The sequence below is a fragment of the Crocuta crocuta genome, unplaced genomic scaffold, assembly GCF_008692635.1.
Source record: "Crocuta crocuta isolate KB4526 unplaced genomic scaffold, BGI_CrCroc_1.0 scaffold344, whole genome shotgun sequence".
NCBI lineage: Eukaryota > Metazoa > Chordata > Mammalia > Carnivora > Hyaenidae > Crocuta > Crocuta crocuta.
The window spans coordinates 514,388-541,039 of NW_027533081.1; the positions used below are offsets into that span (position 1 = coordinate 514,388).

Sequence of the window (26,652 nt, forward strand, 5' to 3'; positions counted from 1 at the left end):
CCCGGTCAGCATTGCGAAGGGATCACCTGGGGAGATTTAATACCATCCACTTATTTTCTTCAAGAGTGTAATGAAGTCAAAGTGAAATTTGATTCTGTCCTGAGACTTCTTTCTACTTTTTTTTTCTTTTTCAAGGAACATGCCTTTGAGAGCAGTCAGAAATATAAGGAAGGAAAATTTATTATTGAGCTTGCCCACATGATCAAAGACAATGGTTGGGAGTAAAGTGAAAACTTTGTTCTCTTCTGAATACTATTTTGTGAAAAAAAAACTAAATGTAACGGAAACTTAGGAGCATCCTGGATGACAGTATTTCTTGAACTTGAACCTTGCAGGCTGGCCTCTTCCAGCCGCTCCGGTGGTAAGGTGTGCCCTCAGCCTCTGTTCTGTTCATGTACATGGTTGTTTCCAAAATGTTTCAATGACCTTTTCCTAACTTCTCAAGTTCCAGAGAAGGAATTAAGCAACTGATGACTTACCCATCTAGTTAATACCTTCTTTTAACCTATGCCTTTACGATAGAGTTTGGCTGTGCTCTTTCACGTTCAATAGAAAACCAAACTGAATTTCTGCGGGCCACAGGGTTAGGGGCTTTTTAGAAGAGCAAGTTCACCCCTCTCTTTTGGAGTAGGGGTACCGTAGCCCACTTTTTCTCCCCACTAATTTGTGAAACTACAAATGGGCTGTTCCTCTTGCAGATGAGCTGTTAAGGCATAGTGCTCATTTAAGAACTTTCCAGAAGCAGTCAATGAATCTATTCGCCAAGGGACCTTTCTTTTCTTTTTTCTTTTTTTAAAGCCTTGCTCAAAAACAGACACCGCTGATTACATTTTAGATAAGCTATAAATAGAGAAGTATGTCTAATGAAACATCTTGTTTATTTAAGCCAACAGCTTCCTTATCTCGAAAGCAAGCATTAGCAAAGAATGTTCCAGGGGTCTGCAGGGGCACGCTGCTTAGGCTGCAGTCCGGCGGGGCCCTGGCAGTGGGGCCTCTGCGTCTGTTGCTGAGGGTGGGTGGTCCACAGAGTTAGAGTGTAACGCACTGGACCGAGTAAAATCGGATTTCCTTTTCTACTCTGATGTACTTGAAGAAAAAGGATTACTTCTGCATACGTAAGAGGCCAGAACGAGCAGGATAAACTTCCAAACTTGAGATTTGGGAGATTGTTTTAACATTTTTGTTCAGGAAAGGGTAAAGTTCCATGACTGGTTTAAACTTTGTAAATGAATATGGGTCTCCCGTGCCCTCCTGGTTCTGTCCCTTGAACTGAAGGGACCTAGGCGGTCTTCTAAGTCCTGTGTCTCGGCCATCCACCTATGCCCCTGCGAGGAGAGGCCACTGCAGAATTTTGGCCAATGTTCAGAGCATGGAGGCCAAAGATCATTCCCAAATAAGTTTTGTTTTTCAGTGTTCTAGCCTGACTCCAGCTGCTGGGTCCGGCCAGCTGCTCCAGGGGTCTGGTGGGGAGACCCCTGGACCCCAGTGCTGGGGGTGGGGGCAGGAAGCGGCCCATGGAGGCAGGGAGAGAGAAGGGCAGCGTGCCCAGATGTTTCTCCGCCTGGCCAAGGCTCTGAAAGTACCTGCAGACTAGGTCGGCCCAGTGGCACATGTGAGCTGGCCGGGAAGGCTGAGAGGATGGTTCTAGTCCGGTGGGAGGTCCCTTCCCTCCCTCCCGCCCTCCCCTGAGCCCCAGAGCCCATGGTCCGTGCAGGCACCGGGCTCCCCTGGCTGCTTCTGCCATAGCTGCTCACGTAGTCTCCCTTCTGGCAACCTCTCTTGGCTTTAGCCTTGGAATGTGGGGAAATGGCGCTGCCCTGCTGTGGGCGAGGGCACGGGAGCGCGAGCTGGTGTACGCACGTCTCCGCGTGTCGGAGGCAGATCTCTGTACAGCCGTGTAGGTAGGTGTCTGCGCGTACAGGTGCTCCAGCAGGCTGCTGCTTCCTGAGCTGCACCCCCACCCCTGCAGATGCAGGTTGTCCCAGAGCAGCCCCGTGTTTGAGTTCATGTGCAGCTGTGCAGCCCTCAGGCTCCCGGGGCGCAGTCCTGCGCTCACGGCCACGGTCAGAAACCTGAAGACGCCGCACTCTTCGAGCTGGCGCGCGAAGCATGGTTATCTGCGGCTTTGGTCCTCAGTGGCAGCTTTGGAAGGACAGAAAGACGCCTTGGCTGAGGAGTACTCCTCTTGGAAGACTTCGCCCAAACCGACCCCTCCCTCCTTGCTCGGTGCCTCCATGAGCCTCAGCGCTGTGGCCGAGGCCCCTAGAGGATGAGGGAAATGGGGTCCTGGGGGTGCTGAGGGCAGGGCTCCCGCGTGCTTCTCCACAAGATCCGCGGAAACTGAAGAATCTTCTCAAATTCTTCTGACCGATTTTTGTATATACTAACCTTCTATTTAAAGCTTTTATATGTTCTGGGCAAGTTTACTGCTCCTTGGATTTGAGCACTTTGGTTTTTGTATTGTCTTTTGTGATGGCATTGAAACATTTTTACTAGTGGTCTTAGGCCTTGTTTTTTGTTTTGTTGGTAATTGATACCAACGAAAACCCTTACCACTTTGTTGGTCTTCTGAAAAATCCAAGCTCCTCTCGAAACCAAAAGAACGGACCGTGAGCTGGCTTCAGGGAAGGACATTCACACACGAGCCCACAACCGGATGTGCTGGTAGTGTTGGAATGTTCCGCCCTTTTAAATTCCTAAACAGTAAATATCATCCTGTGACTTATTTATTTAAAATATTTTTTTCCTTGAAGTTTGGGAGGTGAGGCCAGGATCATAAATGCATTTGACTTAAACTATGTGATGGTCTCTGGCACAGCACATCTGCTCTAGAAACATGGTTTAGTTGTCGTTTTATATATACATATATATAGTATTTTTATACCTTAACGCTTATTCTTGATGGCATCTGTCAGATATTAGGCGAAATCAGAAATGGGAATTTTTTTCAAAAGTCCTTTAATTTACCTGATGACTTCACCAGGTACTTACAAAATCCAAGTGGTTTTAATACCTAGAAAACTAAGTTCCAAAACGACCTACAGAAATGTAAACCCTCATTTGTCAAAGGCTCTTGGGTGGATCTGCAGCCCAGGGTGGCCTGGCCGTGCCTCGGGCCAGGTGCATGTGGTCACTGGGTGCAGCTGGAGGGATGGACCGACGGACAACAGCCCGAAGGTTTGCCCCTTGGAGCAGGACTGCCAAGCTCACGTGCACAAGCCTCCTTCAGCCTCCGTGTCCAGCCCTCGTCCTGTGTGTCTGTGTGAGGTTGAAAAATAAAGCTTCCCATGTCAGATGTGTCCTGCGCAGTAGCACCTCCTGTTGCGGGCGCCGGGGGCCCTGGATTCCGGCAGTTCCCACTGCCCACGCCGCCTCCCACGTGCGGTCCTGGTCCTGTCCAGTCCCGGGTGCGGCCCACAGGGGAACATGGCTGTGATCACGCAGGGTCCTCGCTGGGCAGATGGACAGGTAAGTGGGCCTCAGTGAGCCCAGGCACAAGGGCAGCAGAGTTTCCCCTGCTGGGCTCCAGTCCTACATGGGGCCATGCGGCCCGCCGTCTCGAGCTCTGTGCCGCCAGGCTCCCCGCTAGTCTGGGGCTTGTGCACGTAGCCCGGGAACGCCTAACCTGAGCTCCCCCGTCCTTCTCAACACTGAGGGGTTAAGAGCCCTTTGGGATACGCCCTCTCCCAAGTCTTCACCACCACACACCCTGAGCCCACTAGCGACTAGTCGGTGGCCTGCAAGTGCATTACACGGCTGTCGCTGCACCCCGCCCTCACCTCCTGGGTGAACCAGCCTCTTGGGATACGTTTCAGGCATAAAGGCTGGAGTATAAGCCTTTCACTAGCTGGGAGGGTAGTGGTGAGGAGGTCGTGAAGATGAGGGTTTGGCCAGAGGCTGAGAGGTTACTCTCTAGAGCCCAGGTCCCTGGCTCCAGCTAGGGGACTGTAGAGGGGTACGGTGCCTGTGGGGCCCAGACCTTGTTATCTGCACAGAGGAGAGCCAGGATGCCTGGTATCCTGAGCCAGGATATCCTGAAGCAGGATGCCAACGAACTTTAGGTGGGTGACAGATAGATAGATAGGACATCTGTGTGGATATGCACGAGGGGCTTGAAAAGAGGCAGGTGAGAGAGAAAGGGCTTGAGCCTGGGGTTCAGCATCAGAGATGGAAAAAGAAGAGCCCAGGTATGTTCTGGAAGTGCTGTTAACACTTGCTGATGAATTTGAAGCTTGGGTGAGGGAAAGAACCAAAGATAAGCTGGGAGGGAGGGGAGCGTGTGGCCTCTGCTGACCTCGAGACCATAGGCCTCAGGAGTGGGTGTGAGGGTTGGACAGCCTTGTGGCTTGTGGCCAAAGGAGATAGATAGATAGGCGGCGGGAGGCGCCATCTGTCCCCACCCTTCTGCAGAGGCGCTTTGGGAAGGCCAAGGTAGGTGTCAGGAGCATGGAAGCCAGGCTGGCACACAGGCTACAGAATGAACAGAAAACATGGGTGGGCAGGCGAGCAAGTAGGTTTTTTCAAAAGACATTTATAGAAAAATAGAGTTAGTTAAGGGATTTTTAAGTCTGGAACCGCTGGTGAGGCTGGCCTGGAAGCCCTAGTGCTAGGGCTGGGGAGCAAGTGAGCACACAGGCGGGGGGTCGGGGGACGCCAGCTTGCCCGGGCCTTCGGCACATCCGTCAGTAACAGCAGGCGCTGGCCGGCTTCTCCCACATGCGGTCCTGCTCCCGTCCTGAGGCGGAGAGGCGGCCAGTCCTGGGTGCGGCCCACAGGGGAACATGGCTGTGACCACCCATGGTCCTTGCTGGGCGAGCCTCCGTGAGCCCAGGCATAAGGCAGAAGAGACTTTTAGAAACTGATGTCAAGGCTCTAGTCTAGTGTCCTCACGCCACCGGCAGCAGGAGCCCCTGCCCCCCAGGTTTGGATGCCGAACCCTGCCCCCAGAGTTTCCAGGTCAGAAGAGCCGAAGTCTGAGAATCTGTTTCTAACCAGGTCCCAGGTGATACCCATCTGAGTCCCAGACAAGATGACCAAAATGGGGAGGGGACGGGAGGAAGGCGAGAGTCAGATAGCCTTCCTCCCCGTCCTAGGCCTGCACTGCAGGCTGATCCACAGCTCATGCCTGGTGGCCCGGGACGCGGGTTCTGGGTAGGCCCAGGCCTGGAAGCAGGGCCAGGCCCAAGTGAAGGTTGGGAAGGCCCAGGGGCCAGGAAAGGGGACCCAGGCAACAAGCAAGAGCTCTGGTGAGTAATAGTCAGGTGGGCAGAAAACTCCATGGGTGCCTACAGGTCCCCAGGCCTGAGTCCCTAAGGGGATACCGAGTGACAGACCTGCTGCTACCACGAGCTGAAGTCCCCAAAACCCCGACTGGGCTTTTTCTTGGCCACAGGGACAGCTGCACTGGTTGAGGGCTCTTCCTCTGCTACACGTTTCCTGAAAAGAGAAGACTCGCTCTAGCTGCTGTCTGTGTACCAGGTCGCGGAGCTGGGAGCCCACACCCTCCCACAGCTCCCCTCAGCGTGATGTCACACCGTCATGTACCCCCAGCCCCGAGGCCTCAATCTCCAGCCTGCACAGGGGCCCCACGGCACCTGCTCGTCCTCACCACTGGCGGGCTCTGACCCATGGGCACCGGGAAGACTGGAGAGCACGTGCAAAACGGGACAACAGCCCTCCCTCCACTTACGTGGCTGCCGGGTTGATGTATTTGCCCACCCCCTGGCGGTACGTCTGGGGGCCCTGGCTCCCCGGCTTGGGCTGGCTTGTTTTCACTGTGCTTTCTGGGGTCTCCTCCTCGAGCTGCGTCTTCTTCCGCTCCTCGGCGATCTGTCAGGGAGCAGGGCAACAGCTGGCCTGGAGCCCCTCAAGCTGGGCAAGTTCCCCAGCAGCCCTGCCCACTGGTGGCTGAGGCCCCCTCACCTGCGCGTCAGCCTCCTCATAGGGGTCCACAAACACAGTGGTGGAGTCGATGCGGATCTCCTCCTAGCAGCAGAGGGAGGCAAATGAGGGGGGCCGGCAGAAGGCAGCGGGCCCCTCCTAGCCCACCTGCCCGATGCCAGGCCTGAGCAGCGGTCCCTCTGTTCTCCCTGACTACATACCTTAGGGCGGTCGGTTTTGGGGTCACTCTCCACATTCTCCATAGCTGTCAGTGTGTCAAAGCCCCCAACAACCCTGCGGCAGAGGGACAGGGGTACCTCTGTGCCCCAGGCAGGGAACCCCCAAAAGCCAACACCCTGTGGCATGCCAGGAAGAGGGCAGAGGATGGGCCTGAGAAGGTCCCACTGGGGTGAGGGGCATGGCCCTGGGGGGGGCCGAGGGGAGAGGTAAGAGCAGGGCCAGGAGGCCTCGTTCCAAGTTTTATTGGGACACAGCCACACCCCTTGCTTCCATGCCTTTGGCGCTACAGCCGGCTGAGCTGGGAGGTGTGACAGACCATGAAGTCACAGAGCTCGAAACACCATCCAGGCCTTCACAGGACAAGAGGACAGAGAAGAGACATGGACCAGACTTGAGAATTGGAAGCATCCAGGGGAGAGCCTCAGGGGGATGAGTTCGGGCAGGGCAGCCGGCCAGAGGGGGCGAGAGCTTGCTCTCCTCCCAGCCAGCAGGTCTGCACGGCCATGACCGCGACAGCGATGGTCATGAGGGCAAACGAGCACGGAGCCAGGCCAGAAGGAAAGGCAGTGAGAGGAACCCACTGGGTAAAGAGCCCACCCACACCAGCACCCCAGACCTCAGCAGCGGCTGCTCTTACCGCCCGAAGATCGTGTGCTTCTTGTCCAGGTACGCGCAGGAGCGGAAGGTGATGAAGCTGGGCAAGGGAGAGAGGACATGAGGACGAGCGCGTGAGCTCCCTCACCCAGCCTGGCTTGGCTCATGGCTTCTGGGCACAAACCAGGTGTGCCTGTCCCTCGAGAACTACTCTGGGAAGCTGGGGCCCACTCGTGTGTTGGCCTTCACGCCCCGCCCGTTCCAGGCGACCAGGACCCCTGGCTCCCCAGGAGCAGGCCCGGGGCACAGCCTGCAGGGAGAGGCTGCTGGGGGAGCGGCAGGGGAGACTGGAGCCCACACCAGTGTGACAGCAGCTAAAGGAGCAGGGACTGTGAACTGCAAGAAAGAACATGAGCAGGAAAGGGAGCAAAGATGCTGAGGAACATGGGTAAATACCCACAAGTGCCGACCAAGGAGAATTTCACATCTAATTTGGTATAAAACTGAGTGAAATTTAACTGCCCAACTATACTAGTGTGAGATGGTAGACTGGGGGGCCAGCACTGGAAGGATCTGTCTGGGAGGGAGGCAGAGAGATACTGCAGACTCTGAATATATACTTAAAGGCCAGAAGCGACACATCTAACTTCGAAATCAGGAGAAAGAGAAAAGGAAGAAATGAAAAATATTTTTTAAAAGGGCGACTAGCAAGTGCAAATGAAGGTGACAGAAAGCAATCCACTGTCTGGAAAGTCAGGCGCACACTTACGACGGTCAGGCTGAGGTAAAACAGTGCTCCAGTGCTCCAGTGCACGCTGTTAGAAAGACAGCCCTAAGACTTCAAGGATCTGGAAAGCTCCAAGTTAAAGGATGGAAGGAGATGTTTAACAAGAGATAGAGGCGAAAGCATTCTGGCGTGGGTCCCAGTGCACAAGGGCATGAGCGCACCTCCCCCGCCCCCCCCCCCGAAGCGGTGAGGGCCAGGACACCGTGCGATGCCACCCACATCCCGACAACCCACGGCACACACAGGTGTCAGGGACAGAGGCAGAAGCACTTTCCTCCAAGGACAGCACTCCCTCGGGGCCCGCCAGGTCTGACCCGACAAGGCCAGCGGGCCGGTGTCCACAGACCTCAAAACTCCCACCTGTGCAGACCTGACTCTGGCCACAGACTGGGTCTCTCTCTGCCACTCGTTTCTAACACAGATGGGGAAGCTTAAAAGGGAAGGACATAGTCCCGAAGAAAAGAGAAGGAAACAGAAAAACAATGAAAGGGCAAAGATATAACAGAAAGGAAATAAAGTCTCAAATTAGTTCTTTGACCTAAGAAGAAAGTGAAAAGGGAAGTGCATGCCGGCAACACATACAGACTCAAATGTCTTCAGGGTGGAGCGTGGAAGAGTAAGACGTGAGCCTAAGAAAGGAGAGAAAGAAGAGAAATAGGAAGAAGCCATTAAAGATGGAAATTGAGGGAACTTACATGAAGTAAAAACAGAGAAGCCCTCATGAACCATTAAGGAGAGCGGGAACGTAGATTCGGCAAGAGGAAAGGAGATGCCACAAAAGCAGGTCTGGAAATCTAGAGGCGGACCAGTTACATTCTGGCAAAACAGAAACTATCCAGTTGGCCCACAAAGTGGAATTCAACTAAAGGAATTAGAATGAATGATCCTCGAAAGCTGTGCTTGACAGGCTAACCGAGCAAGCAGCTGACTCCAATCTAAGCGTAACCACCCTGGGCTGTAAAGTGAGGGCAGCTCGCTCACGGTGTGGGCTGTGCCCCTCAGACTCCAGTCCTGACAAGCCAGATGCGGCTCTAGGGTGCAGACAGTGGCACGCGGTCTAAAGCAGTGGTTGGTGGACCATCCCTGCCCAGCGAGGACCAGCCCAGATTTACTCCAGAACAAAGGAATGACAACAAGGCTGGTCAACCCAGAGGTCACCACCCCAAACTCCAGGAGGAGAGGGAAACCACAGTGACAGATGCTAAGAGAAAAGCATCTGGAAGTTCCAGTCTCTCCCAAAACGTAGGCCCAACAACAAATCTGATCAGCTGGCGACACAGCATGTTAAGCCCACGTCCTCTCCTTACAGGCCTGACCGTGAGGTGAGTGTTCACAGCAGAAGAAGACAGAATACCGCCTTGTGCTGATAAATGTGAGCATCTAGAAAACCCAAGACATGCTTAACAAAAACTATTTGAGTTATAAATAAGAGAACTTGATAAGGTACCTAGATATAAAACAGAGTCCTCCATATGTGCAACTGAATTGGAAAAGAATTCTCATTACAAAAATATCACAAATCGTAAAATCCTTAATGAACAGGTTTATCCAGGAAGGCGGGGAGCCCAGGTGAAGAAAACTATAAAGCCACATTACAAGATATAAAACACAGCCTCAGGGAAAGTCAAGCCACATTCTTAAATGAAAGAGGTCATACATCTATCCTTCCAAAGTATCAATTAGAACCCCCTAGAGTCTGCAGTAGATTAAATGATCTTAAAATATGGGGTGCATGGCTGAAGGCAGTCAGTAGAGCATGCACTCTTGACCTCGGGGTTTTAAGTTCAAGCCCCACACTGGGTGTAGAGCTTACTTAAAAAATAAAATTGGGGCACCTGGGTGGTTCTATCAGTTAAGTGTCCAACTTTGGCTCAGGTCACAATCTCAGAGTTTGGGAGTTCAAGCCCCATACTGGGCTGTCTGCTGTCAGCACAGAGCCTGCTTCAGATACTCTGTCTCCCTCCTTCACTGCCCCTCCCCTGCTTGTGCTTTCTCTCTCTCTCTCTCTCTCTCTCAAAATTAAACATTTTTTAGTGATAATTTCTGAGAGAGAGAGCACGCACATGCATACTCACACAAGTTGAGGAGGGGCAGAGAGAGGGAGAGAGAATCCCAAGCAGGCTCCACACTATCAGCACAGAACCCAGCTCGGGGCTCTTGGTCCCATGACCCTGAGGATCAAGACCTGAGCAGAAATCAAGAGTCAGGCTCTCAACCAACTGAGCCACACAGGCACCCCTGTATTTTTAAGAGCTTTTTAGTCACTGGTAATCCAGATGCTTTTTCCAGGTATTTTCCATTTGGCAAGACACCAGATAATAATTTTTTTATGTTTGTTTTTGAGAGAGAGAGCGGGGAGGGGCAGAGAGAAAGTGGGATAGAGGATGTAAAGCAAGATGTGGGGCTCGATCTTATGAACCGTGAGATCATGACCTGAGCCGAAGTTGGACACTCAACAGGCTGAGCCACCCAGGCGCCCCTAACATTGACTCACCTCTAATATGAGGGTGCCCATCAGAGCTCTTGTCAAGTGTGCCTGGTGGGCCCGGACCACCACAGGCACAGTGGAGTAGGGGGTGCTGGGACCGCCTGGGCCCCAGGGTGTCCTCTCTCGAGGGAGACCCCTTTTGTATCCCCATGGTCCCCTAGCTTAGGAGACTTGTTCTAGGAGCCCTTCCATAAATCCTTTACATCCTAAGCCAGGACCCTCCTGCTGAGGGCTTCCTACAGAGAAGGTGCTCCTCCGGCAAGCATTCTGGGAGAGGCCCGGCTCCTTTCCCCACCTCCCCCCAGGCATGTGTCACATCCTTGTGGAAGTCAGGGTCCAATTCCAGATTATACACATACAAACTTCCTCATAAAAAGTGAGCAAAGAGTTGACAAAGAACAAGCAAAACCTAAAGGCTTTTCAAAATCAGAAATAATGAAACTCAGATGAACTCCAGGTCTCAAGAGAGGTAACGACTGAGGCCGAGAGAAACCCTGGCTGGCGGGGCACCCCCATTCCACCCAGATGGACGGTTCTGCAGGGGAATCCCACCAAACATCCGGGAAAGCTGCCAGCCCTGGCCCCACTTGATGCCACCATCACCGGCCCCCACACTGCACAGACTGATCTCCCCCGCCCCACTGTGTGAGGCTCCTCCGGAAAACTGCCTTGCCGCTACTGCACAGGCAGCCCCATCCCTGCCCCTCCCAGGCTGGGTCTGGCCACTCCCTCCCCCGCCCACCCCGACTCATTCCTGGTGGGCCCTCACCCCTCGCCTTTCCATTAAGACACAGGGCAGCCAGGTCTTTACTTCCAGCCCATTCTCACCCCCTCGGCTGACCCGCTAGGACCAGGCTGTGTCCCAAGCATCTCACTCCTTAACGCTGGAAGCAGAATTCTCACATTCTCACTGGGTCTCCCCCTTTCTAGAAATGCACCACAAGTCCTCACCAACACCCCACCTCCACACCATGTGCTCTCCCCACAGCCTGGGCCAGCCACACCCACATCTGCCTCCTGCAGCCTCTCTGGGTCTCTGTGTAACCACCCACATCTCTTCTTCCCTAGCCACGTACCACAAGGCACACACACTCGGGGGTGTGGGTGCGGTGAGTCTCCCCCAGGAGTGCTGCCCACTTTCTGGGTGGGATTCAGGTTGTGTATGCTCTTTAGGGCGAAGCTGAGAGGGAGGACCACCCAAAGCTGCCCGCTGACTCACAATTGAGACTTGTTGGCGTTGGGTCCTGAGTTGGCCATGCTGAGGATACCCCGCCCCGTGTGCGAGAGATTAGGCCGGAATTCATCTTTGAAGGGCTTTCCCCAATACGACTCCCCACCTGGAAGAGGAAGCAGCATGGCTGGCAGCAAGAACGACTGGGTCCCGGCCAAGTGCAGCCCCAGGATGCAGCCCAGCTCTGGAAATGTGTGCTGAGTCCCAAGGGGCACTGCTGAGCACCTCAGAGGGCAGCCCTGGCCCCGAGAGACCCTCATCACTGTCTCCCCATGCACCCCTCCCAGCCCCCAGGCCCCTGCATGGGGCCAGACCCCTAGTGCAAAGAGTAAAGGGTGAAAACCACAGGTCATTACTGCTCACACCACATGGGGTGAGGGAGTGGCCGAGGTCCAAAGAGCCAATAGGCTGACAGGGCTTGAGAGGGGGCAAGAAGGCACCATATTGCTGTTCATCACCTCTCCAGGCCTTACAACCATCTCAAAATGAGAAAACTGAGGGATGTGCGGAGGTCACACAGCAGGCTGGTGGCTGGTCTATGAGATTCCCCATCTGGAGCCCTGAGCACAGCCTGCACCCACCTACCCCCTCACGGCCTATGAAGCAGCCAAAGCTGCCAGGGTAGTCCCCAGACCAGTACCTACCTGTGCCTGTGCCAGTGGGGTCTCCCCCCTGGATCTGTGAGGAGAAACAAAGCCAGTCAGCAACCTGTAGCCCTTGGGCCCGAGGCCCTGCCTGGCCCTCCAGCCACTGCCCACCGCCACTGGCTGAATGAACGCCCCACCTGCCAGGTAGGGTCAAGGGAATTCTTGGTGAGGACAGGGCCCTCCCAGGCCACTGCTCTGCACAAGCCTCGTGTGGCCAGGCTGGGGATTCTTCGGGGTCAGCCTGCAGGCTCCCTACCCTGAAGAGAAGGGGCTCACAGGAACGAGTCCCGGAAGTCACCTGCAGGCCTTGCTCTGGCCAGGAGTCACATGCTCCCTGCAAGGGAGCAGGTCTGTGGCCAGTGCTAACCCTTGTCACTCACCACAAAGTTCCTGATGGATCTGTGGAAGATGGTGCCGTCGTAATACTGCTTCTTGCAGAGCTTGATGAAGTTTTCGCAGGTTTTTGGTGTCTACAAAATAGCCCAGATCCTTTTATGAGGCAAGGAGCATCTGACATGAAGATCACAAACTCCACCCAGGGCCCTTACCGTGCAGGGGTGTGGCCAGCTGCCCAGCCCGGACATGGTAAAGAAGGACCCATGAAGCTGAATGACGAGACACCTGCTACTGCCGTGACACTGAGCAGGGGCCGCAGAGAGACACTTGAACGAGTGGGGGGCAGGGGTGTGTGGAGCCTGACCCTTTTCGTGTGAAGGGTGTTGCAGCTGCTCGGAGCACGGACCAAGGAAATGCAGTGCACCGCTAACAGGGTCCCTAACAGAAAGGGGGGGACCATACTTTCTAGGGACCAAGTGGAATTTTCTACCACAAACAAGTGCCAAGGGCAGCTACAGATTTAAGACCCTGGCAAGGGCCTGGACTTGCGGGGAGAGGATGGAGGCCACTCACCATGTCGCAGTGTAGCTCCAGGTTGAGGTCGCCCTTATTGGTGTGCAGCCGCACGTAGCCCTTCTTCTTCACAAACTGGTAGCGCAGCACGTCCTCATCGATGGCAGCTGCAAACCAAGGCCCGAGCTCCGTGCTGCCCTCCATCTGGGGCAGGCCCACCCGACACCAGGCTCTAGGGCCCAGGACGCAGCCCCTGCTCTGGGGAGAGCCCAAGCGTCTGCCTGGGCTTCGCGGAGGCTCAAAGGGGCCACAGTGGCAGAACAGGGTGAGTGTACAGGCAGATGGATGAGGAGGGGCACGGGGTTAAGGCGGTACCAGGAAAGCCTGGACACAGCAGGCTGGCAGGGATGAAGGGGATGGTGGGGACCCAGCAGGCTGAGAACACAAGAGGAAGGGGTGTGGGGACAGTGCTAAGGTGGGGGACAGGGGCTGGGGCCCAGGGCGGGGCAGCCCCAGGAGGTGGAGGGAGGACCCCCTACCTGACCTGGAGGCCTGACCTCCAGGGCGGCCTCTGCCATCCCAGACAAACACGCTTTCGGAAAGGGCCCATTGCTGCCTGACCACGCCTGAGTTGCCGGAGCGCCCACTGAAGGCTGGGCACAACGGAGTGATGCTGGAGGGGGGTGCCCTGCCCTGGGCCGCTGTTAAGAAGCACTGCTGGAGATGACGGTGCAGAGGCAGCTACCTGCTTCGTGCGTGGTCTCTGGAACCATGGCAGTGGAGGTGAAGGAGGCGCTGACCTTCCCGGTGGAATAGTGCGCCTGGGGAGGAAACCACGTGGGTACATTAGTGGTGCCCTGGGAGGCCCTGCTCAGTGCCCTTCCTCCGAGAAACTGTCCCTGGCTGCCACCCACAGAGCCCAGCAGGGACCTCCTGAGGGCCAGGCCACATGGCCCAGCCTGCATCAGCCTCTAAGAGCCCACGGACCAAGAGGACTGAGCCAGGGTGCCCCGGATACAGGGCCGCACCTGTGCAGGAGGCTGAGGCCCAGCTGGCCAAGGCTCTCACGTAAGCGGAAACCCTGGAAATAAGTAGGAACTGGTCACTTCTGGTGTTCACAGTACCAGGGACTCTAGTTCTTTTGCAAAGGTTTCCATTTTTTACAGTAAACACACTGCCTTTTGAATCAGGAAAAAATAGGCCCCGATGGGTTGTATTTTTATCCAAGACAGTGGGGAAAGAAAAGATTTCGCCCCATCAGAAGACACATCAAAATGCTAAGCGCTATTGTTTCAGAGGGATGGGATTATAAACCACCACCTTTCTTTTCTTACTTTTGCAAATTTTCCTGGATAATTCTTTAAGGATGGAGCCTCAGACCCCCCTCTATGCTTCTCATCCCCCACAGCCCTGTCTGAACAGGGCCCCAACACCCCACTTGCCCCCCACCCAGCCTCCTGAGGCCCATCCTCAGTGCAGCCCTCCTCTGGGCCTGCAAGGGGCACATGGGCTCTGAGGGGTCCCAGCCACCTCCCTCCAAGCGGATCTCAGGGCCTCCACGAGCCCCTTTGCCAGGACCTCTGACGGGCTGAGCTGGGCAGGCTGGTTGAGCCGGCAGCTGTGTGGCCCTCTGCCTACTCACAGCATTCAGCTTGTCCACCTTCTTCTTCTCTGGGACTTTCATGGTGGCAGCCAGAACCTCGTCCCCTTTGAACTCTTTGTAGAGCTCCTGCAGCGTCTCTCGGGTCTCGGCGTTTGTATTTTTCAAATAATAAGACGGGTCCTGTTTGGCCTTTTCTTCATCTATAAAACAGCACAGTGGCCCTGGTCGGCTGAGCCCCCAGCAATGTCCCCAGATGTGCACGATGGGGACAGGAGGCCAGAGCCTGCTGTGACAGTGGAAGCCCAGGCTAGGACACAGGCTGGGTAACCTGAACCTCCATCACAGTAACACTTTCCTGGTAGCTGGGATGAAGAAAAGGGTGTGCGGAGGAAGAGAGCGCGAGGAAACAGCTCACAAGGGTGGCAAGTCAACCTGCCCACAGTTTCCCCTGCGTTCAGCTCCGGTCTGTCCCCAGCCACAACCTGGCCCCAGGGCTGTGGCTCATACACAGCCCTGCACCAGATGACACTGGGGGCAGCAACCAACTAGCTGAGCAGAGCCCACAGTCACCACCCCTCACTGACCACCTGTCCCCACAATGGGAACAGAGTCAATTTCTAAGAAGTGAGGTGAGGACTGGGAGAGCAAGTGGCCTAAAAGGGCCCTGGAGCTGGGTCCTGAGGGGGGGAAGAGGCAGCGGCCAGGTGTCCACGGCACGAGGCTGTGGGCACCAAGCATAATGGCTCCAGCTGGAACGCCCACATTAGGCTCCCTGGGGGCGGGCGTGGGCCAGCAAGGTCTCGCCAACCTTGGTACAGAAGTTAAGTGTAGCCAGGCTAGGCCTGAGCAAGACTCCTGGATGCTCCAGCCCCCGGGGAAGGCGACGGCTTTACCCAGAAAACACTGGCACCCAAGCCCGTGGCACCCAGACCAGCTGTGGTTGCACCTACCGGGATCTGTTATTTTTATGTTATTCTTCACGTGAAAGAAGTTGGAGACATTGAATTTGTCCAAATTGGTGGGGTCCTGCAGCAAAAAGAACACACGCAGCACAGTGAGCCAGGCAGCGAGGGGCGGGCAGGGGGCCTGGGTGCTGGGGCCTGGAAGGAGAGGCCGGTGGCAGCACAGAGATCTGGGGTGTCGAGCAGGGAATGGAGGGCAGGTGCCAGGGATCAGGAGAGGGCACTGCCCGAGCAAGGCCACAAGCGGGGGGAGAGGAGGGCGGACAGTGGCATAAATGGCTAGCTGGTCTTCAAACTGAGTCCTTCTCCCTGGCACATGGATGGGAGCACGCCTCGCACTAGGCAGCCATGGGCCGGATGGAGTTTCATCGAGGGGATGACGGCAGAACGGAGCATCCACCTCAGCCTCCCACACACCACACCCCACACTCCCTTCAGCCGGCTGCCACAGACCCCGCAGGGCCTCGGGCCCTGGTGACGGCAAGCCCACCCTGTGGGAGGGAACGTGCACGGACCTCTGATGGGGACAGGACAAGCCCTGGATGGGAGGGGCCCACGAAGGCCACCCCCTGAGTTTTGAAGTCCAGGTCTTTCAGGAACCCACTCAGGGCTCTCTTGACACTCAGAGGCACGCCCTACGCTCAGTGCTGGGGTAGAGCACACACCAGCCCATTCTCTCCCACTCGGATATGGAGGTGGCTTTGGGGCAGAGAGGAGTGGCCTTGAGGCAGCAAGGGTGGGCACTGAAGAAGAGATGTGAAGCAGGTGTGCAAAGGACCAGGCTGCCAGAGAGCAGGGGCGCTGCCAGGAGCTGAGGGCAGCTGGGAAACCACAACCAGGCAGGTCGCAGGGTCTGGGTGGAAAGGTGGGGTTGGCAGAGGGGTGCCACGGTCCCTCCCGGGAACAGCAGTGGGAAGGGGACACCCACCTGGAGGGTGATGATGTCCTGGCGAGAGAAGGGCTCATCTGTCAGCAGGTCTCGGAAGTTCTTGGCCTTGATATTTAGCTGCTCCACTGCCTACAGCCAAGAGGAGCCCACTGTTATGGTGCTGGTCCCACTGCTGGCACTGGGAGCCTGGGGCCCATCCAGATGACAGCGCCATCCCAGAGGTGAGGAAAAAGACGGGACCCGCCAAGGGCTCACAGCAGTGGCCTCACCACTGAGAGTGGAACTCACTGAACCTGAGAGACTCAAATTTAGCCATCTAGGCAAGGCTCACCAAAGGACACTCTCATGACACACATTTATGTCAATAAGCAGGCTCAACAAGGCCAGCCATGCATCTCTATCAAACCCCTTCCGCCAAACCCGTGTGCTCTTCGGGCAAAAGTGACCACTGGAGCCCCTAAGGCAGCACTGGCCACCAGGACCCTGCCAACAGCTAGTGACAGGTCTGAAAACAGTTCAGGGAGGGCTTCCCTGCAACATGGGGCCCACACCCTGCTGCTGTACCTGTGCCAGCACACCCAGAGCAGGACAGGTGTGGAAATCGGGGCCTTCTCGCCCTCACACCTGCCCACCAGCCTGCCTCCGCTCCTCGCGGGAACTCCACCAGGACGCGGTGGAGGGGGGCTCCGTGCTCCCCTCGGCCCCGGGCCTGCCCTCAGAGCACAGGTTCCCTCCCAGGGCCCAGTCAGTGAAGACAAAGACCGTGGGAAGGACCCCTGGGGTACAAAAGAACTGGCCAGGTCTGGAGGCCGCAGGAAGGGCACACCTCTTTCTGGCTGTGCCCGCGGCTCTCAGAACGTACGCTCCATGGGGGCAGGCCATGCCCACCGCGCCCAGTGCAACCTCAATGCCAGCCCAGGGTTTCCCTGGAGCACATACCTGACAAGCCTGCATGGGACACAGCTCCCAAGCACCCACCTCATAGGTGTAGACGTTGCCGGTGGTCCTGACAGCTACGATGTGGGTGTTGCTGGTGAACACAGTGAACAGCACCGGGCAATGGTACTTCCCTAGGAAGAAGGCTCAGCATCAGGGAAATACAAACCAAAACCACAAGGAGATACCACCTCATACCAGTCAGAATGACTAACACTAACAACTGAGGCAACGACAGATGTTGGCGAGAATGCAGAGAAAGAGGAACCCTTTTGCACTGCTGGTGGGAATGCAAACTGGTGCAGCCACTCTGGAAAACTGTGGAGGTTCCTCAAATAATTAAAAATACAACGACCCTACAACCCAGCAATTGCACTACTTGGTATTTATCCAAGGTGTGCTGTTTTGAAGGGGCGCATGCACCCCAATGTTTATAGGAGTGCTATCGACAATAGCCTAAGTATGGAAAGAGCCCAAATGTCCATTGATAGATGAATGGATACAGAAGATATGGTGTGTTTGTGTGTGTGTGTACATATATATTTACCATATATACATATATACATGGTAAAATATTACTCGGAAATTAAAAAGGATGAAATCTTGCCATTTGCAACAACATGGATGGAGCTAGACTGTACTATGCTAAGGGAAAATTAGTCAGAGAAAGACAAAATCACATGACTTCACTCATATGTGGAATTTAAGATATAAAACAGATGAACATAAGGGAGGGGAAGCAAAAATAATATAAAAACAGGGAGAGAGACAAAACATATGAGACTCTTTTTCTGTTTTTGTTTTTTAATGTTTATTTATTTTTGAGAGAGTGAGAGAGATAGACTGTGAACAGGGGAGGAGCAGAGAGAGAGGGAGACACAGAATCTGAAGACAGGCCCCAGGCTCTGAGCTATTAGCACAGAGCCAACGCAGGGCTCGAACTCACAAATCATGAGACATGACCTGAGACAAAGTCAGACGCTCAACCAACTGAGCTACCCAGGCGCCCCTAACATAAAAGACTCTTAAATATAGAAAACAAACAAGGTTGCTGGAGGGCTTGTGGATGGGAGCATGGGTTAAATGGGCAAGGAGCATTAAGAACACTTGTTGGGATGAGCACTGGGTGTTATATGTAGAGGTCACTGGACTCTACTCCTGAAATCATTATTGCGCTACATGCTAACTAACTTGGATATAAATTATAAATAAATAAATGGGAGAAAGAAAGAGGGAGGGAAGAAAGGTAGGAAAGAAGAACACACAGAGACCAGAGAAAGGCCCCCAAGGTCAGAGAAAAGGAGGAAGCAGAACCCTGTGTCAGCATGCCCAGAGTGGAGACCAAGAGGGATGGTCAGATACTCAAGCCCCCTCCTCCCATTCCACTGGGAAACTCCTAGTCTTCCTGCAAAACCCACCGACTGGCCTTCCTGATGAGTCTGCTCCACCAACCCCCAGCCGGCTGCTAACCACCACCACCCTGGCCCCATCTTCCATCTCAGACCTTGCCACATTCCCTCACCTCCTGTAACCCTCACCTACATTACTGCAACAAACTCCCACTGCCCTCCCAGCCCCTGCCCTGCCAACCAGGCAGCCAGAAAGCCTATTCAAGTAAGTCTCAACAAATAAACTGAGAAAAAAGGGCAGGAGAATATTTACAGATTAAGAGACTTAGAGAGATATCAAAGACACGGATTTGTGGGGCCTTTAAAAAAATCTTGATGGGCACCTGAGTGGCTCAGTCGGTTGAGCATCGGACTTCGGCTCAGGTCACGGTCTCACAGTTTGTGAGTTCTTGTGAGTTCGAGCCCCATGCTGGGCTCTGTGCTGACAGCTCGGAGCCTGCTTTGGCGTCTGTGACTCCCACGCTCGCTTGCTCATTCGCTCCCTCTCTCCCCTTCCCCTCCCCCACTAGTGCACTGTCTCTCAAAAAATAAATGTTAAAAAAAAATTTTTTTTAAATCTTGATTTGAAAACTAAAAGAAAAAAAAAAAGGAAAGCATTCCAGAAATTTGACCAATGGCTAGATATTTGACGATACTAAGGAATTCCTAATTTTTTAGGTGGGAGGATGGTAATATGACTAGTTTTCAAGTCCTTATCTTTTAGAGACACACTGAAGTACTTAAGCATGAAATGATACAGTACCTGATATTTGCTTCAAAATCACCTATGCAGGGGTGACATGGCAGCACAGATAAAATCAGCCCTGAGTGGATGGGAACGAAGCTGGGTGATGGATGTGGGGCACGGGATCACCGTACTAATTCTACTCTCATGCGTCTGAAGTTTTTAATTAAAAAAAAGCAAAAGGGGCACCTGGATGGCTCAGTCATTTGAACGTCCAACTCTTGATTTCAGTTTGGGTCATGATCTCACAGTTCATGGGCTTGAGCCCTTATGTCAGCATGGAGCCCACTTGGGATTCTCTCTCAATTTCTCTCTATTACTCCCTCGCTTGCTCACCCACACTCTGGTTCTCTCTCTCGAAATATATAAACTTAAGAAAAAAAGCAAAATAAGGTGCTCACTGGTCAAAACTGTTAAAAAAAAAAAAAAAAAACAGAACAGAAAAGGTGAAAGGTCAGACAGGTCTTTCCTCTCTGGCTGGTATCTCAGAGTCCTATGGCTCACTGCTCGGCATCGTCCCCAACCTCGACCCCTCTGACCGCAGCACCTGCTTCCACCCCTTGTACTGTTCCAGCAATACTGGAGTCCTCAGGGCCTTTGCACTGGCTGTGCCCCCCTCCTGGAATGCTTTCCCCTACACCCCCACATGCCTCCTCTCTCATCAGACTCCTACTCAAACCCTGTCACTGGGTCTTCCTAAGACTCTCTCTTCCCTCATCTTCAACTTCGGCCGATGGCAGAAGCAGCATCTCACACACTAAGGTGATCTGTTTTCCAGTTTCCTCCCTCACCGTACCAGAAGCTTTTATTCCAGAAGGGATCTGGCCTGTTCTGCTCTCTATATGTGGTAGGCATTCAGTAAATATTTGCTGAATGACACACACACCGTGGGCCTCTCTGACTCAGCCAATCTCAGAGAGGAAGATCTAGAGCACTTGGCTACCGGTCCCTGACCTCCAGGGACTGTCCACGAAGCACTGTGCTTCTGCCTTGTGGACGCCCACTCACTCATCTACAGTGAGCCAGCACCTACTGTGGGCCAGGGGCGAGACAGGACTGCCAGGCCCCAGCCTCGCGGGTTTCAGCATCTCCCCAGAAAGCACATTCCTGGTGAGCAGAGACAACCTCCACCATGGCATCTGCACGGGCCAAGAGAACAGTGCCGGGCCCACAAAGAACCGAGAGCAAGACCTCCGTGGGGGTCACCTCAGCTCTGGAATCTGATGAATAAGAATGGTGGAGGGCAGGGCACCGGGGCAGCTCAGTCACTGAGTGTCCCAATTTGGTTCAGGTCATGATCTCGCAGTTCGTGAGTTCAAGCCCGGCATCCGACTCACTGCTGTCAGCACAGAGCCTGCTTCAGATCCTCCGTCCCCCTCTTTCTGCCTTTCCCCCACTTGCGCTTTCTCTCAAAAACAAACGTTAAAACAAAACAAAACAAAACAAAAAAGAATGGCTGAAGGCACAGAGAGACATAAAGCAGGAGGTCCCCAGGGCTGGGGTGGGCCAGTGGTGAGGAGAAGCCCAGCCTAAGAGCTGCCTGGCGAATCCAGCACACTGGCCCCACCTACTGCCCTGGGCCTCTGTTTGAACAGTTTCTGTCCCCAGTGATGAGCAGACCAGGGCCTCACCCAGAGTCCATGCCCAATTGTACACAAAAAGGCCACCAGCAACCCTCACAGCCCCACTACCTTTGTGGTAAGAAATACCCACCCCACCCCCAGCTTTAAACTACTTGGACTTTTAAGGAAAAATTATATAACATTTTTTTTTCAATTGGGGTAAAATACAGACTCTTTGCTACTTTAACCATTTTACAATTTTAAGTAATCTCTACTGCCAACATGGGGTTCAAACTCACAACCTGAGATCAGGAGTCACGTGTTCCACTGACTGAGCCAGCCAGATGCCCCTACAGCTTTAAAAAATTAAGTGTTTGGCATGGGGCGCCTGGGTGGCTCAGTGGGTTAAGCATCTGACTCTTGATTTCAGCTCAAGTCATGATCTCATGGTTCATGAGACCGAGCCCCATGTCCAGTTCTGTGCTGACATGATGGAGTCTGCTTGGGATTTTCTCTCTCTCTCTCTGCCCCTCCCTCATTCACACATGCGCGCGATCTCTTGCGCGCTCTCTCTCTCTCAAAACTAAATAAACATTAAAAAAGAAAAACCCACGTCTGGCTTGATCAGAAAGGAATGATGGATTCTGCAGAGAACTTGGTGAGAGGCAGGGATTTTTGAATTAGCTGTCAAAGGGATCACTCACCTTCATTATTCTTTGCAAAGTTGAGCTTGATCAGGGATCTCCCATCCAGTTTCTGGAAGCGAAATAATTAGTAATTAGTAATAATGAATAAGTATCTGATGTGAAGAAACACCGAGGCCACGAGACTAGGTGAAGCCGAGAGACTGGAGGTCTCTGACCACACAAGCCTTCCCAGCTGCAGGCAAGAGGCAGAGCCCCATAGGCGCTGACCCGGGGCCCCAGGACACAGCAGTATCCTGGACAAGATGGGCTGCACAACCTAGGCTCTACATGGGCAAACTGAACCGCTCACAGGGGCGGACTCCCAGCTGCAGTCGAGGCTGACGGTGGAGGTTTGTTTAATACTTCTCAAATGTTCAGACATTTTTACTGTGAGCACTGATTACTTCTGAAGTTAAAAACTGTGTGTATTTCTTCTTCTGGGTGGTGGGTACGTAGATGGGCATCTACAATTCTGCTGCAGGACTATTTAAGACAGAATATTAAAAAGTGGGGGGAGTGGAAACTAATTTGACACTAAACTATTTTAAAAAATAAAAATAAAAAAATAAAACAAGGTCAAAAGCAAAAAAAAAAAAAGTGGGGGGAAAGGAATCAATACACCCAAATGCTGACTGATTGTGACGGGATCCTCTATTTTCCAAAGTTCCTGCGCCATGTCTGAAGTTCACCTCTTTTGGAGGACACTTCACAATAAAACAAAGTCCAGGCAGCCAGAGGAAAAAAGCTGCCCCAGTGTGGGAAGGCTGGGTTGAAGGAAGTGAAAAAGGCCGTGGAAACCCCAGAAGGGGAGGCAAAGCTGTACACCCAGGAGCACCCGACTGAGGGCCCACAACCCGGCAGTCCCTGGCCACTCTGGTGCGGGCCCAGCCCCAACTACCCAACGCACAAAGAAACACTGGGTGGGCATCCCACCCCTGGGCCAGGCTCAGGCATCCTCGTCCTCCTGAGTGGCCAGGCCACACCTTTTCCTCCATGGCTGGATTCATTCCTTCCTTTGTCACTCCACAGCCCTCCTCACCAGTGCAGGTGAGCATTAGATCTACGACAGGCAACAGGCTCCTTGCTCTGAGGCTGCTCCCATCAGACAACCCTCCTCCTTCAGGCCCAGGCACACGACCTGACCCGGAGAGAGCCCATATACAACTCCTGGTGGGAAGCCAAGCCCAGGACATCTACACGTTTTGGGGGCCCTGAAGAGCACCTGTGAAGCCAAATGCCCAAAGGAACAAAGAGTGCTCCAGAGGCAACCAAACGACAATATCCACTGGGAAGGAGACAGAGGACATGGGGACAAGTATGGACAAGGAAACACAGGGGAGTCAGGGGCAGAGTGGGGTCTAAAACCCACACTGACAGCACAAAGCGCAGACCCTCACAGCAGCAGAGGAGCCCCGACACCAGCTGCTCCACTGAGGCAGATGTGGCCTTCATGTCAGGGAAGACAATGTACCCCAAACACAAGTCAATTACATGGGGCACAGGCAGGCAGCACGGACCCCGTAGGAAGCCCCTCGAAGCCCTCAGCGGCTCCCAGCATACGGCCTCACAGGAAAACACTGCTAGTCATACTTTCAATGATAACAAGTAAGGAAGGACAAGCAGACACCTGAAAGAGAGCACCCTCCTCAGGGAGGCCAGGCCGTGAGCCCCACTTCAACAACCCGAGAGAAAAGTCTACAGGCTCCAGGCGGCTGAGCCCGGAACATGCACCACTGGTCTAGCCCTGTCTCTTCCAAGAGCAGGGAGCCCCCCACCTGATCCAAGGGGCCCAAAGCACCCAACCCTCTGTCACAAGGGCCAGAGGAGACCAGACAGCACAGAAGGGCCTCCAGAAAACAGGTAATGACCTCCTCCGCTAAGAACCAGTGACATTTCACTTGTCCCGGACTGCCAACTAGGATACCGTTCATATAGCTCACCCTCTTACTACCTCCTCCTCAAGCCTCACAGCAGCTGGGTCCCCCAGGGCTCCCCAGTGATGGCCTCCTCTCTGCATGGCCTCCAGGGTCTCTGTCACAGAACTGATTGGGCCTCACCCTTCCCAGTCAGGTCGGGACCTTATCCCAGCAGACAGGGCTTCCCCCAGTCCTCCCCCCCCACCACCCCACACTCCCTCCCCCGGGGCCAGTGCTCCGCCCCACCGTGCCAGAACCCACCCTGCCCACCTCCTTCTCACGCTCCTCCTCCTCCTCCTCCTCCTCGAATAGCCCGTATTTCATCAGGATGACCTCTCAGCCTCAAACACCTCTCCGGGACACTTGACTTGTTCTCTCAAGTCCCACAGAAGTCCCCACCTCCCTGCTGGCCCTCCTCATTCCCCCTCCACTCTGACTGTCCGCCCCACGCCGTGCACCCAGCTCCCTCCTGCTGCCCTACCCATAGCTCTGCTTCTGAGGGACCCACCTTCCTGCCGGAGCCGCGCTGGCCTGGAGCCCAAGCACACGCTGGATTACTCGGTTCCACCTGCTGTCCGTGGCACAGGACATGCTAACTGACCCAGTCCTCCCAAGATGTGGCTGCACTTGAAGATTCCTACTGAGCTCTCCCCTACCCCGGGGGAGACACAGACCCTGATGTGATGGCCCAGCAAGCCCACAGGCTCACCTTTAACAGCAATCTTGGGTCCAGCCTCTCTGTGCCACCAACCCCAGCCTCACCCTGGTCTGAGATCGCACACCACCTCTTACACAGACAAGTGCACAGCCCCCTCCTCGGCTGCCTTCCCACCTTCCACCCTTGACTCCACACAGTCCTGTTTCCCACACGGCAGCCAAAGTGAACCTTTAGAATGCAGGTGGGATCACAACACGCTTCTGCTTGAAACCCTGCCCAGCTTCCAGCACCACCCACCAGAACAAACTCACGTGCCTCCCTCAGCCTTCAAGGCCCCCCGATGCGGCCTCTATCTGCCATCTCCCCATCGCCCCGTCTCCAGGTCTCACAGACCTGCTGCTCCACAGACGTTCCCCGAGCCCCCCAGCCCCAGCCTCCCTGTCAGTGAACACCTCTGCCTGCACAGCCCAGGCCTCGCTGGCCCCACACACAGCACAGGCTACCACCACGCTGAACAAATGGACGCAACTGAAGAAATGAAGGAATGGGCCTGGGCTGCAGCGTGATGGAAGGAGAGAAACTTCTCAGAAGAAAAGGGACCAACAGATTGTGTAAAATGTAGGAACACTGCCAGTATGTGATGGAGGGGTGCAGCAGGGGCTTAAGAGAGGAGAATGGGCTGGAACTTGGCTCTGGGAACCTCTTCCCGAGTGACATAGGAGTCGTGTCATTGGACCTGTATGCATGACATATAAAAAGCTGCTTAACCTAACTCGAGACAAACATACAAATTAAGGGGCGCCTAGCTGGCTCAGTCAGTGGAGTGTGAAACTCGTGATCTCAGGGTTGTGGGTTCGAAGCCCACGCTGGGTGCAGAGATTACATAAAAATACAATCTTAAAAAAAAAGAAAGTGAAAAAGTGTTTTCACCCCGAGGCAACAAAATTTTTTTTAAAAACTTGATATCCATGATTGTTGAGGGTATGGAGAGACAGGCGTTGGCAACTTCTCTGTGGGGACAAGTCTGCCAGTAGCTAGCCAAACTGGAAACACACCCACCCTGAGACCCAGCCGTCCTGGAGAGCACTCGCACTGAGGTTCTGGTCTCCAACACACGGTGGGGGCAAGAGCAAGGTACAGAGGAGTTCGCGCCTGTAATCACATCCATGGCCCAAGGAAAGAAGATGTACATTTGTGTGTGTGTGTGTGTAGGGAACATTTCTGGAAAGGAACAATGTGGGGGAGGGGTAGGAGGACAGTCCTGCTCACTGTGCTCCGTGAACAGTCCTCTACCATGCTTGCGTGTACACGAAAACCACAGAACAAAAGGTGAGATGAGAGGATAGCATTCACTGGCATCATGTAAACTCCTGCCTGGCCACCTACCTCTCCATTGCTGGGGTTGGTCCCATACTTCTTAAGCCAAGGGACGATGTTACTGAAGGGAAGAGAAAAGAAAGTGTCAGTAAGGCAGTCAGGTGCAGCCTGGTGAGGAGGCCCCGGTTCAGGAGGGCTGCATCCGGGTGAGGGCTACAAACGGGCTTTGCTCTACTTCACTTCTGCTAGCAGAAGCCGAGAAGAGGAGCACCTTGCCCTGACCAAGGAAGCAAGGGAGTGTTTCTGGATACATTGGTTTCGATATATGTCCAGGGTTTTAATTGTGGTTACATATAAACAACACAAACCAGCAAAAAAAAAGACATATGTAAATGTTGATACGTCCATACAATGAGACGCTGAGCCAGCATCAAAACTTATACTTCCAGGGGCGCCTGGGTGACTCAGTTGGTTAAGCATCCAACTTTGGCTCAGATCATGATCTAGCAGTTCACAAATTCGAGCCCCGAGCTGGGCTCTGTGCTGACAGCTCAGAGCCTGGAGCCTGCTTTGGATTCTGTGTCTCCCTCTCTCTCCGTCCCTTCCCTGCTTGTGCTCTGTCTCTCTCTCAAAAATAAAAATAACACCACCACAAAAGTGTACTTCCAGAGAATTCGGAATGACACAACTGAGTGAAAAACAGATTCACCACTATCCTTGCACTATTACTTCAACCGTGTTGCCACAAATAAACTCAGAAAAAGAGGAATAGAAGTGCCGACAGTGGTTATCCTGGACAGTGTGATTATGCTAAGCATTTCCTTTTACCTTCAAGTATTTTCCACATTTTCTAAAAGGAGACTGAAACACAGGAAAATTATAGGAGCTGGTTTATGTTGGAATATAAGACCTTAAGCATCATGCTCTCATGGTTCCTGAGTTTGAGCCCCGCGTCAGGGTCTGTGCTGACAGCTCAGAGCCTGGAGCCTGCTTCAGATTCCGGGTCTCCCTCTCTCTCTGCCCCTCCTCTGCTAGCTCTGTCTCTCTCTCTAAAAAATAAATAAACATTGGAGCACCTGAGTAGCTCAGTCAGTTAAGCATCCGACTTCTGCTCAGGTCATGATCTCAGGGTTGGTGGGTTTGACCCCCACTCAGCAGCTCTGAGCCTGCTCCAGATTCTGTGTCTCCCCCATCCCTGCTCATGCTCTTGTGCCCTTTCTCTCTCTCTCTGTCTCAAAAATAAAATTAAAAAAAAAAAAAAAAAAAAAAAAACC

General features: G+C 53.9%; 2 protein-coding genes across 5 annotated transcripts in view; one reads left to right on the forward strand and one right to left on the reverse strand.

The window, feature by feature from the left end:
- Positions 1–3,293, forward strand: part of YPEL1 (yippee like 1) — a 9,965-nt gene extending 6,672 nt beyond the window's left edge. Inside the window, exon 4 of the mRNA XM_077745916.1 lies at positions 136–3,293. Within this exon, the coding sequence (XP_077602042.1) occupies positions 136–225 (90 nt within the window). The 3' untranslated portion in view covers positions 226–3,293. The remainder of the gene's footprint in view (positions 1–135) is intronic.
- The window catches only part of PPIL2 (peptidylprolyl isomerase like 2), a 30,639-nt gene continuing 6,922 nt past the window's right edge, over positions 2,936–26,652 (reverse strand). Inside the window, exons 5-21 of one of the 4 annotated variants that reach the window (XM_077745915.1) lie at positions 25,448–25,499; positions 21,506–21,557; positions 17,149–17,240; positions 16,210–16,299; positions 15,270–15,345; positions 14,359–14,519; positions 13,462–13,537; positions 12,777–12,883; positions 12,248–12,337; positions 11,865–11,898; positions 11,209–11,326; positions 6,758–6,814; positions 6,102–6,174; positions 5,923–5,985; positions 5,690–5,829; positions 5,334–5,436; positions 2,936–3,452 (exon numbers count right to left, since the gene is read on the reverse strand). In XM_077745915.1, coding sequence (XP_077602041.1) covers positions 5,340–5,436; positions 5,690–5,829; positions 5,923–5,985; positions 6,102–6,174; positions 6,758–6,814; positions 11,209–11,326; positions 11,865–11,898; positions 12,248–12,337; positions 12,777–12,883; positions 13,462–13,537; positions 14,359–14,519; positions 15,270–15,345; positions 16,210–16,299; positions 17,149–17,240; positions 21,506–21,557; positions 25,448–25,499 — 1,378 coding nt within the window. In that variant the 3' untranslated portion in view covers positions 2,936–3,452; positions 5,334–5,339. Of the gene's footprint in view, positions 3,453–4,511; positions 5,437–5,689; positions 5,830–5,922; positions 5,986–6,101; positions 6,175–6,757; positions 6,815–11,208; positions 11,327–11,864; positions 11,899–12,247; positions 12,338–12,776; positions 12,884–13,461; positions 13,538–14,358; positions 14,520–15,269; positions 15,346–16,209; positions 16,300–17,148; positions 17,241–21,505; positions 21,558–25,447; positions 25,500–26,652 lie in introns of those variants that run through there. The other 3 variants (XM_077745913.1, XM_077745914.1, XM_077745912.1) reach the window with 3 other exon arrangements.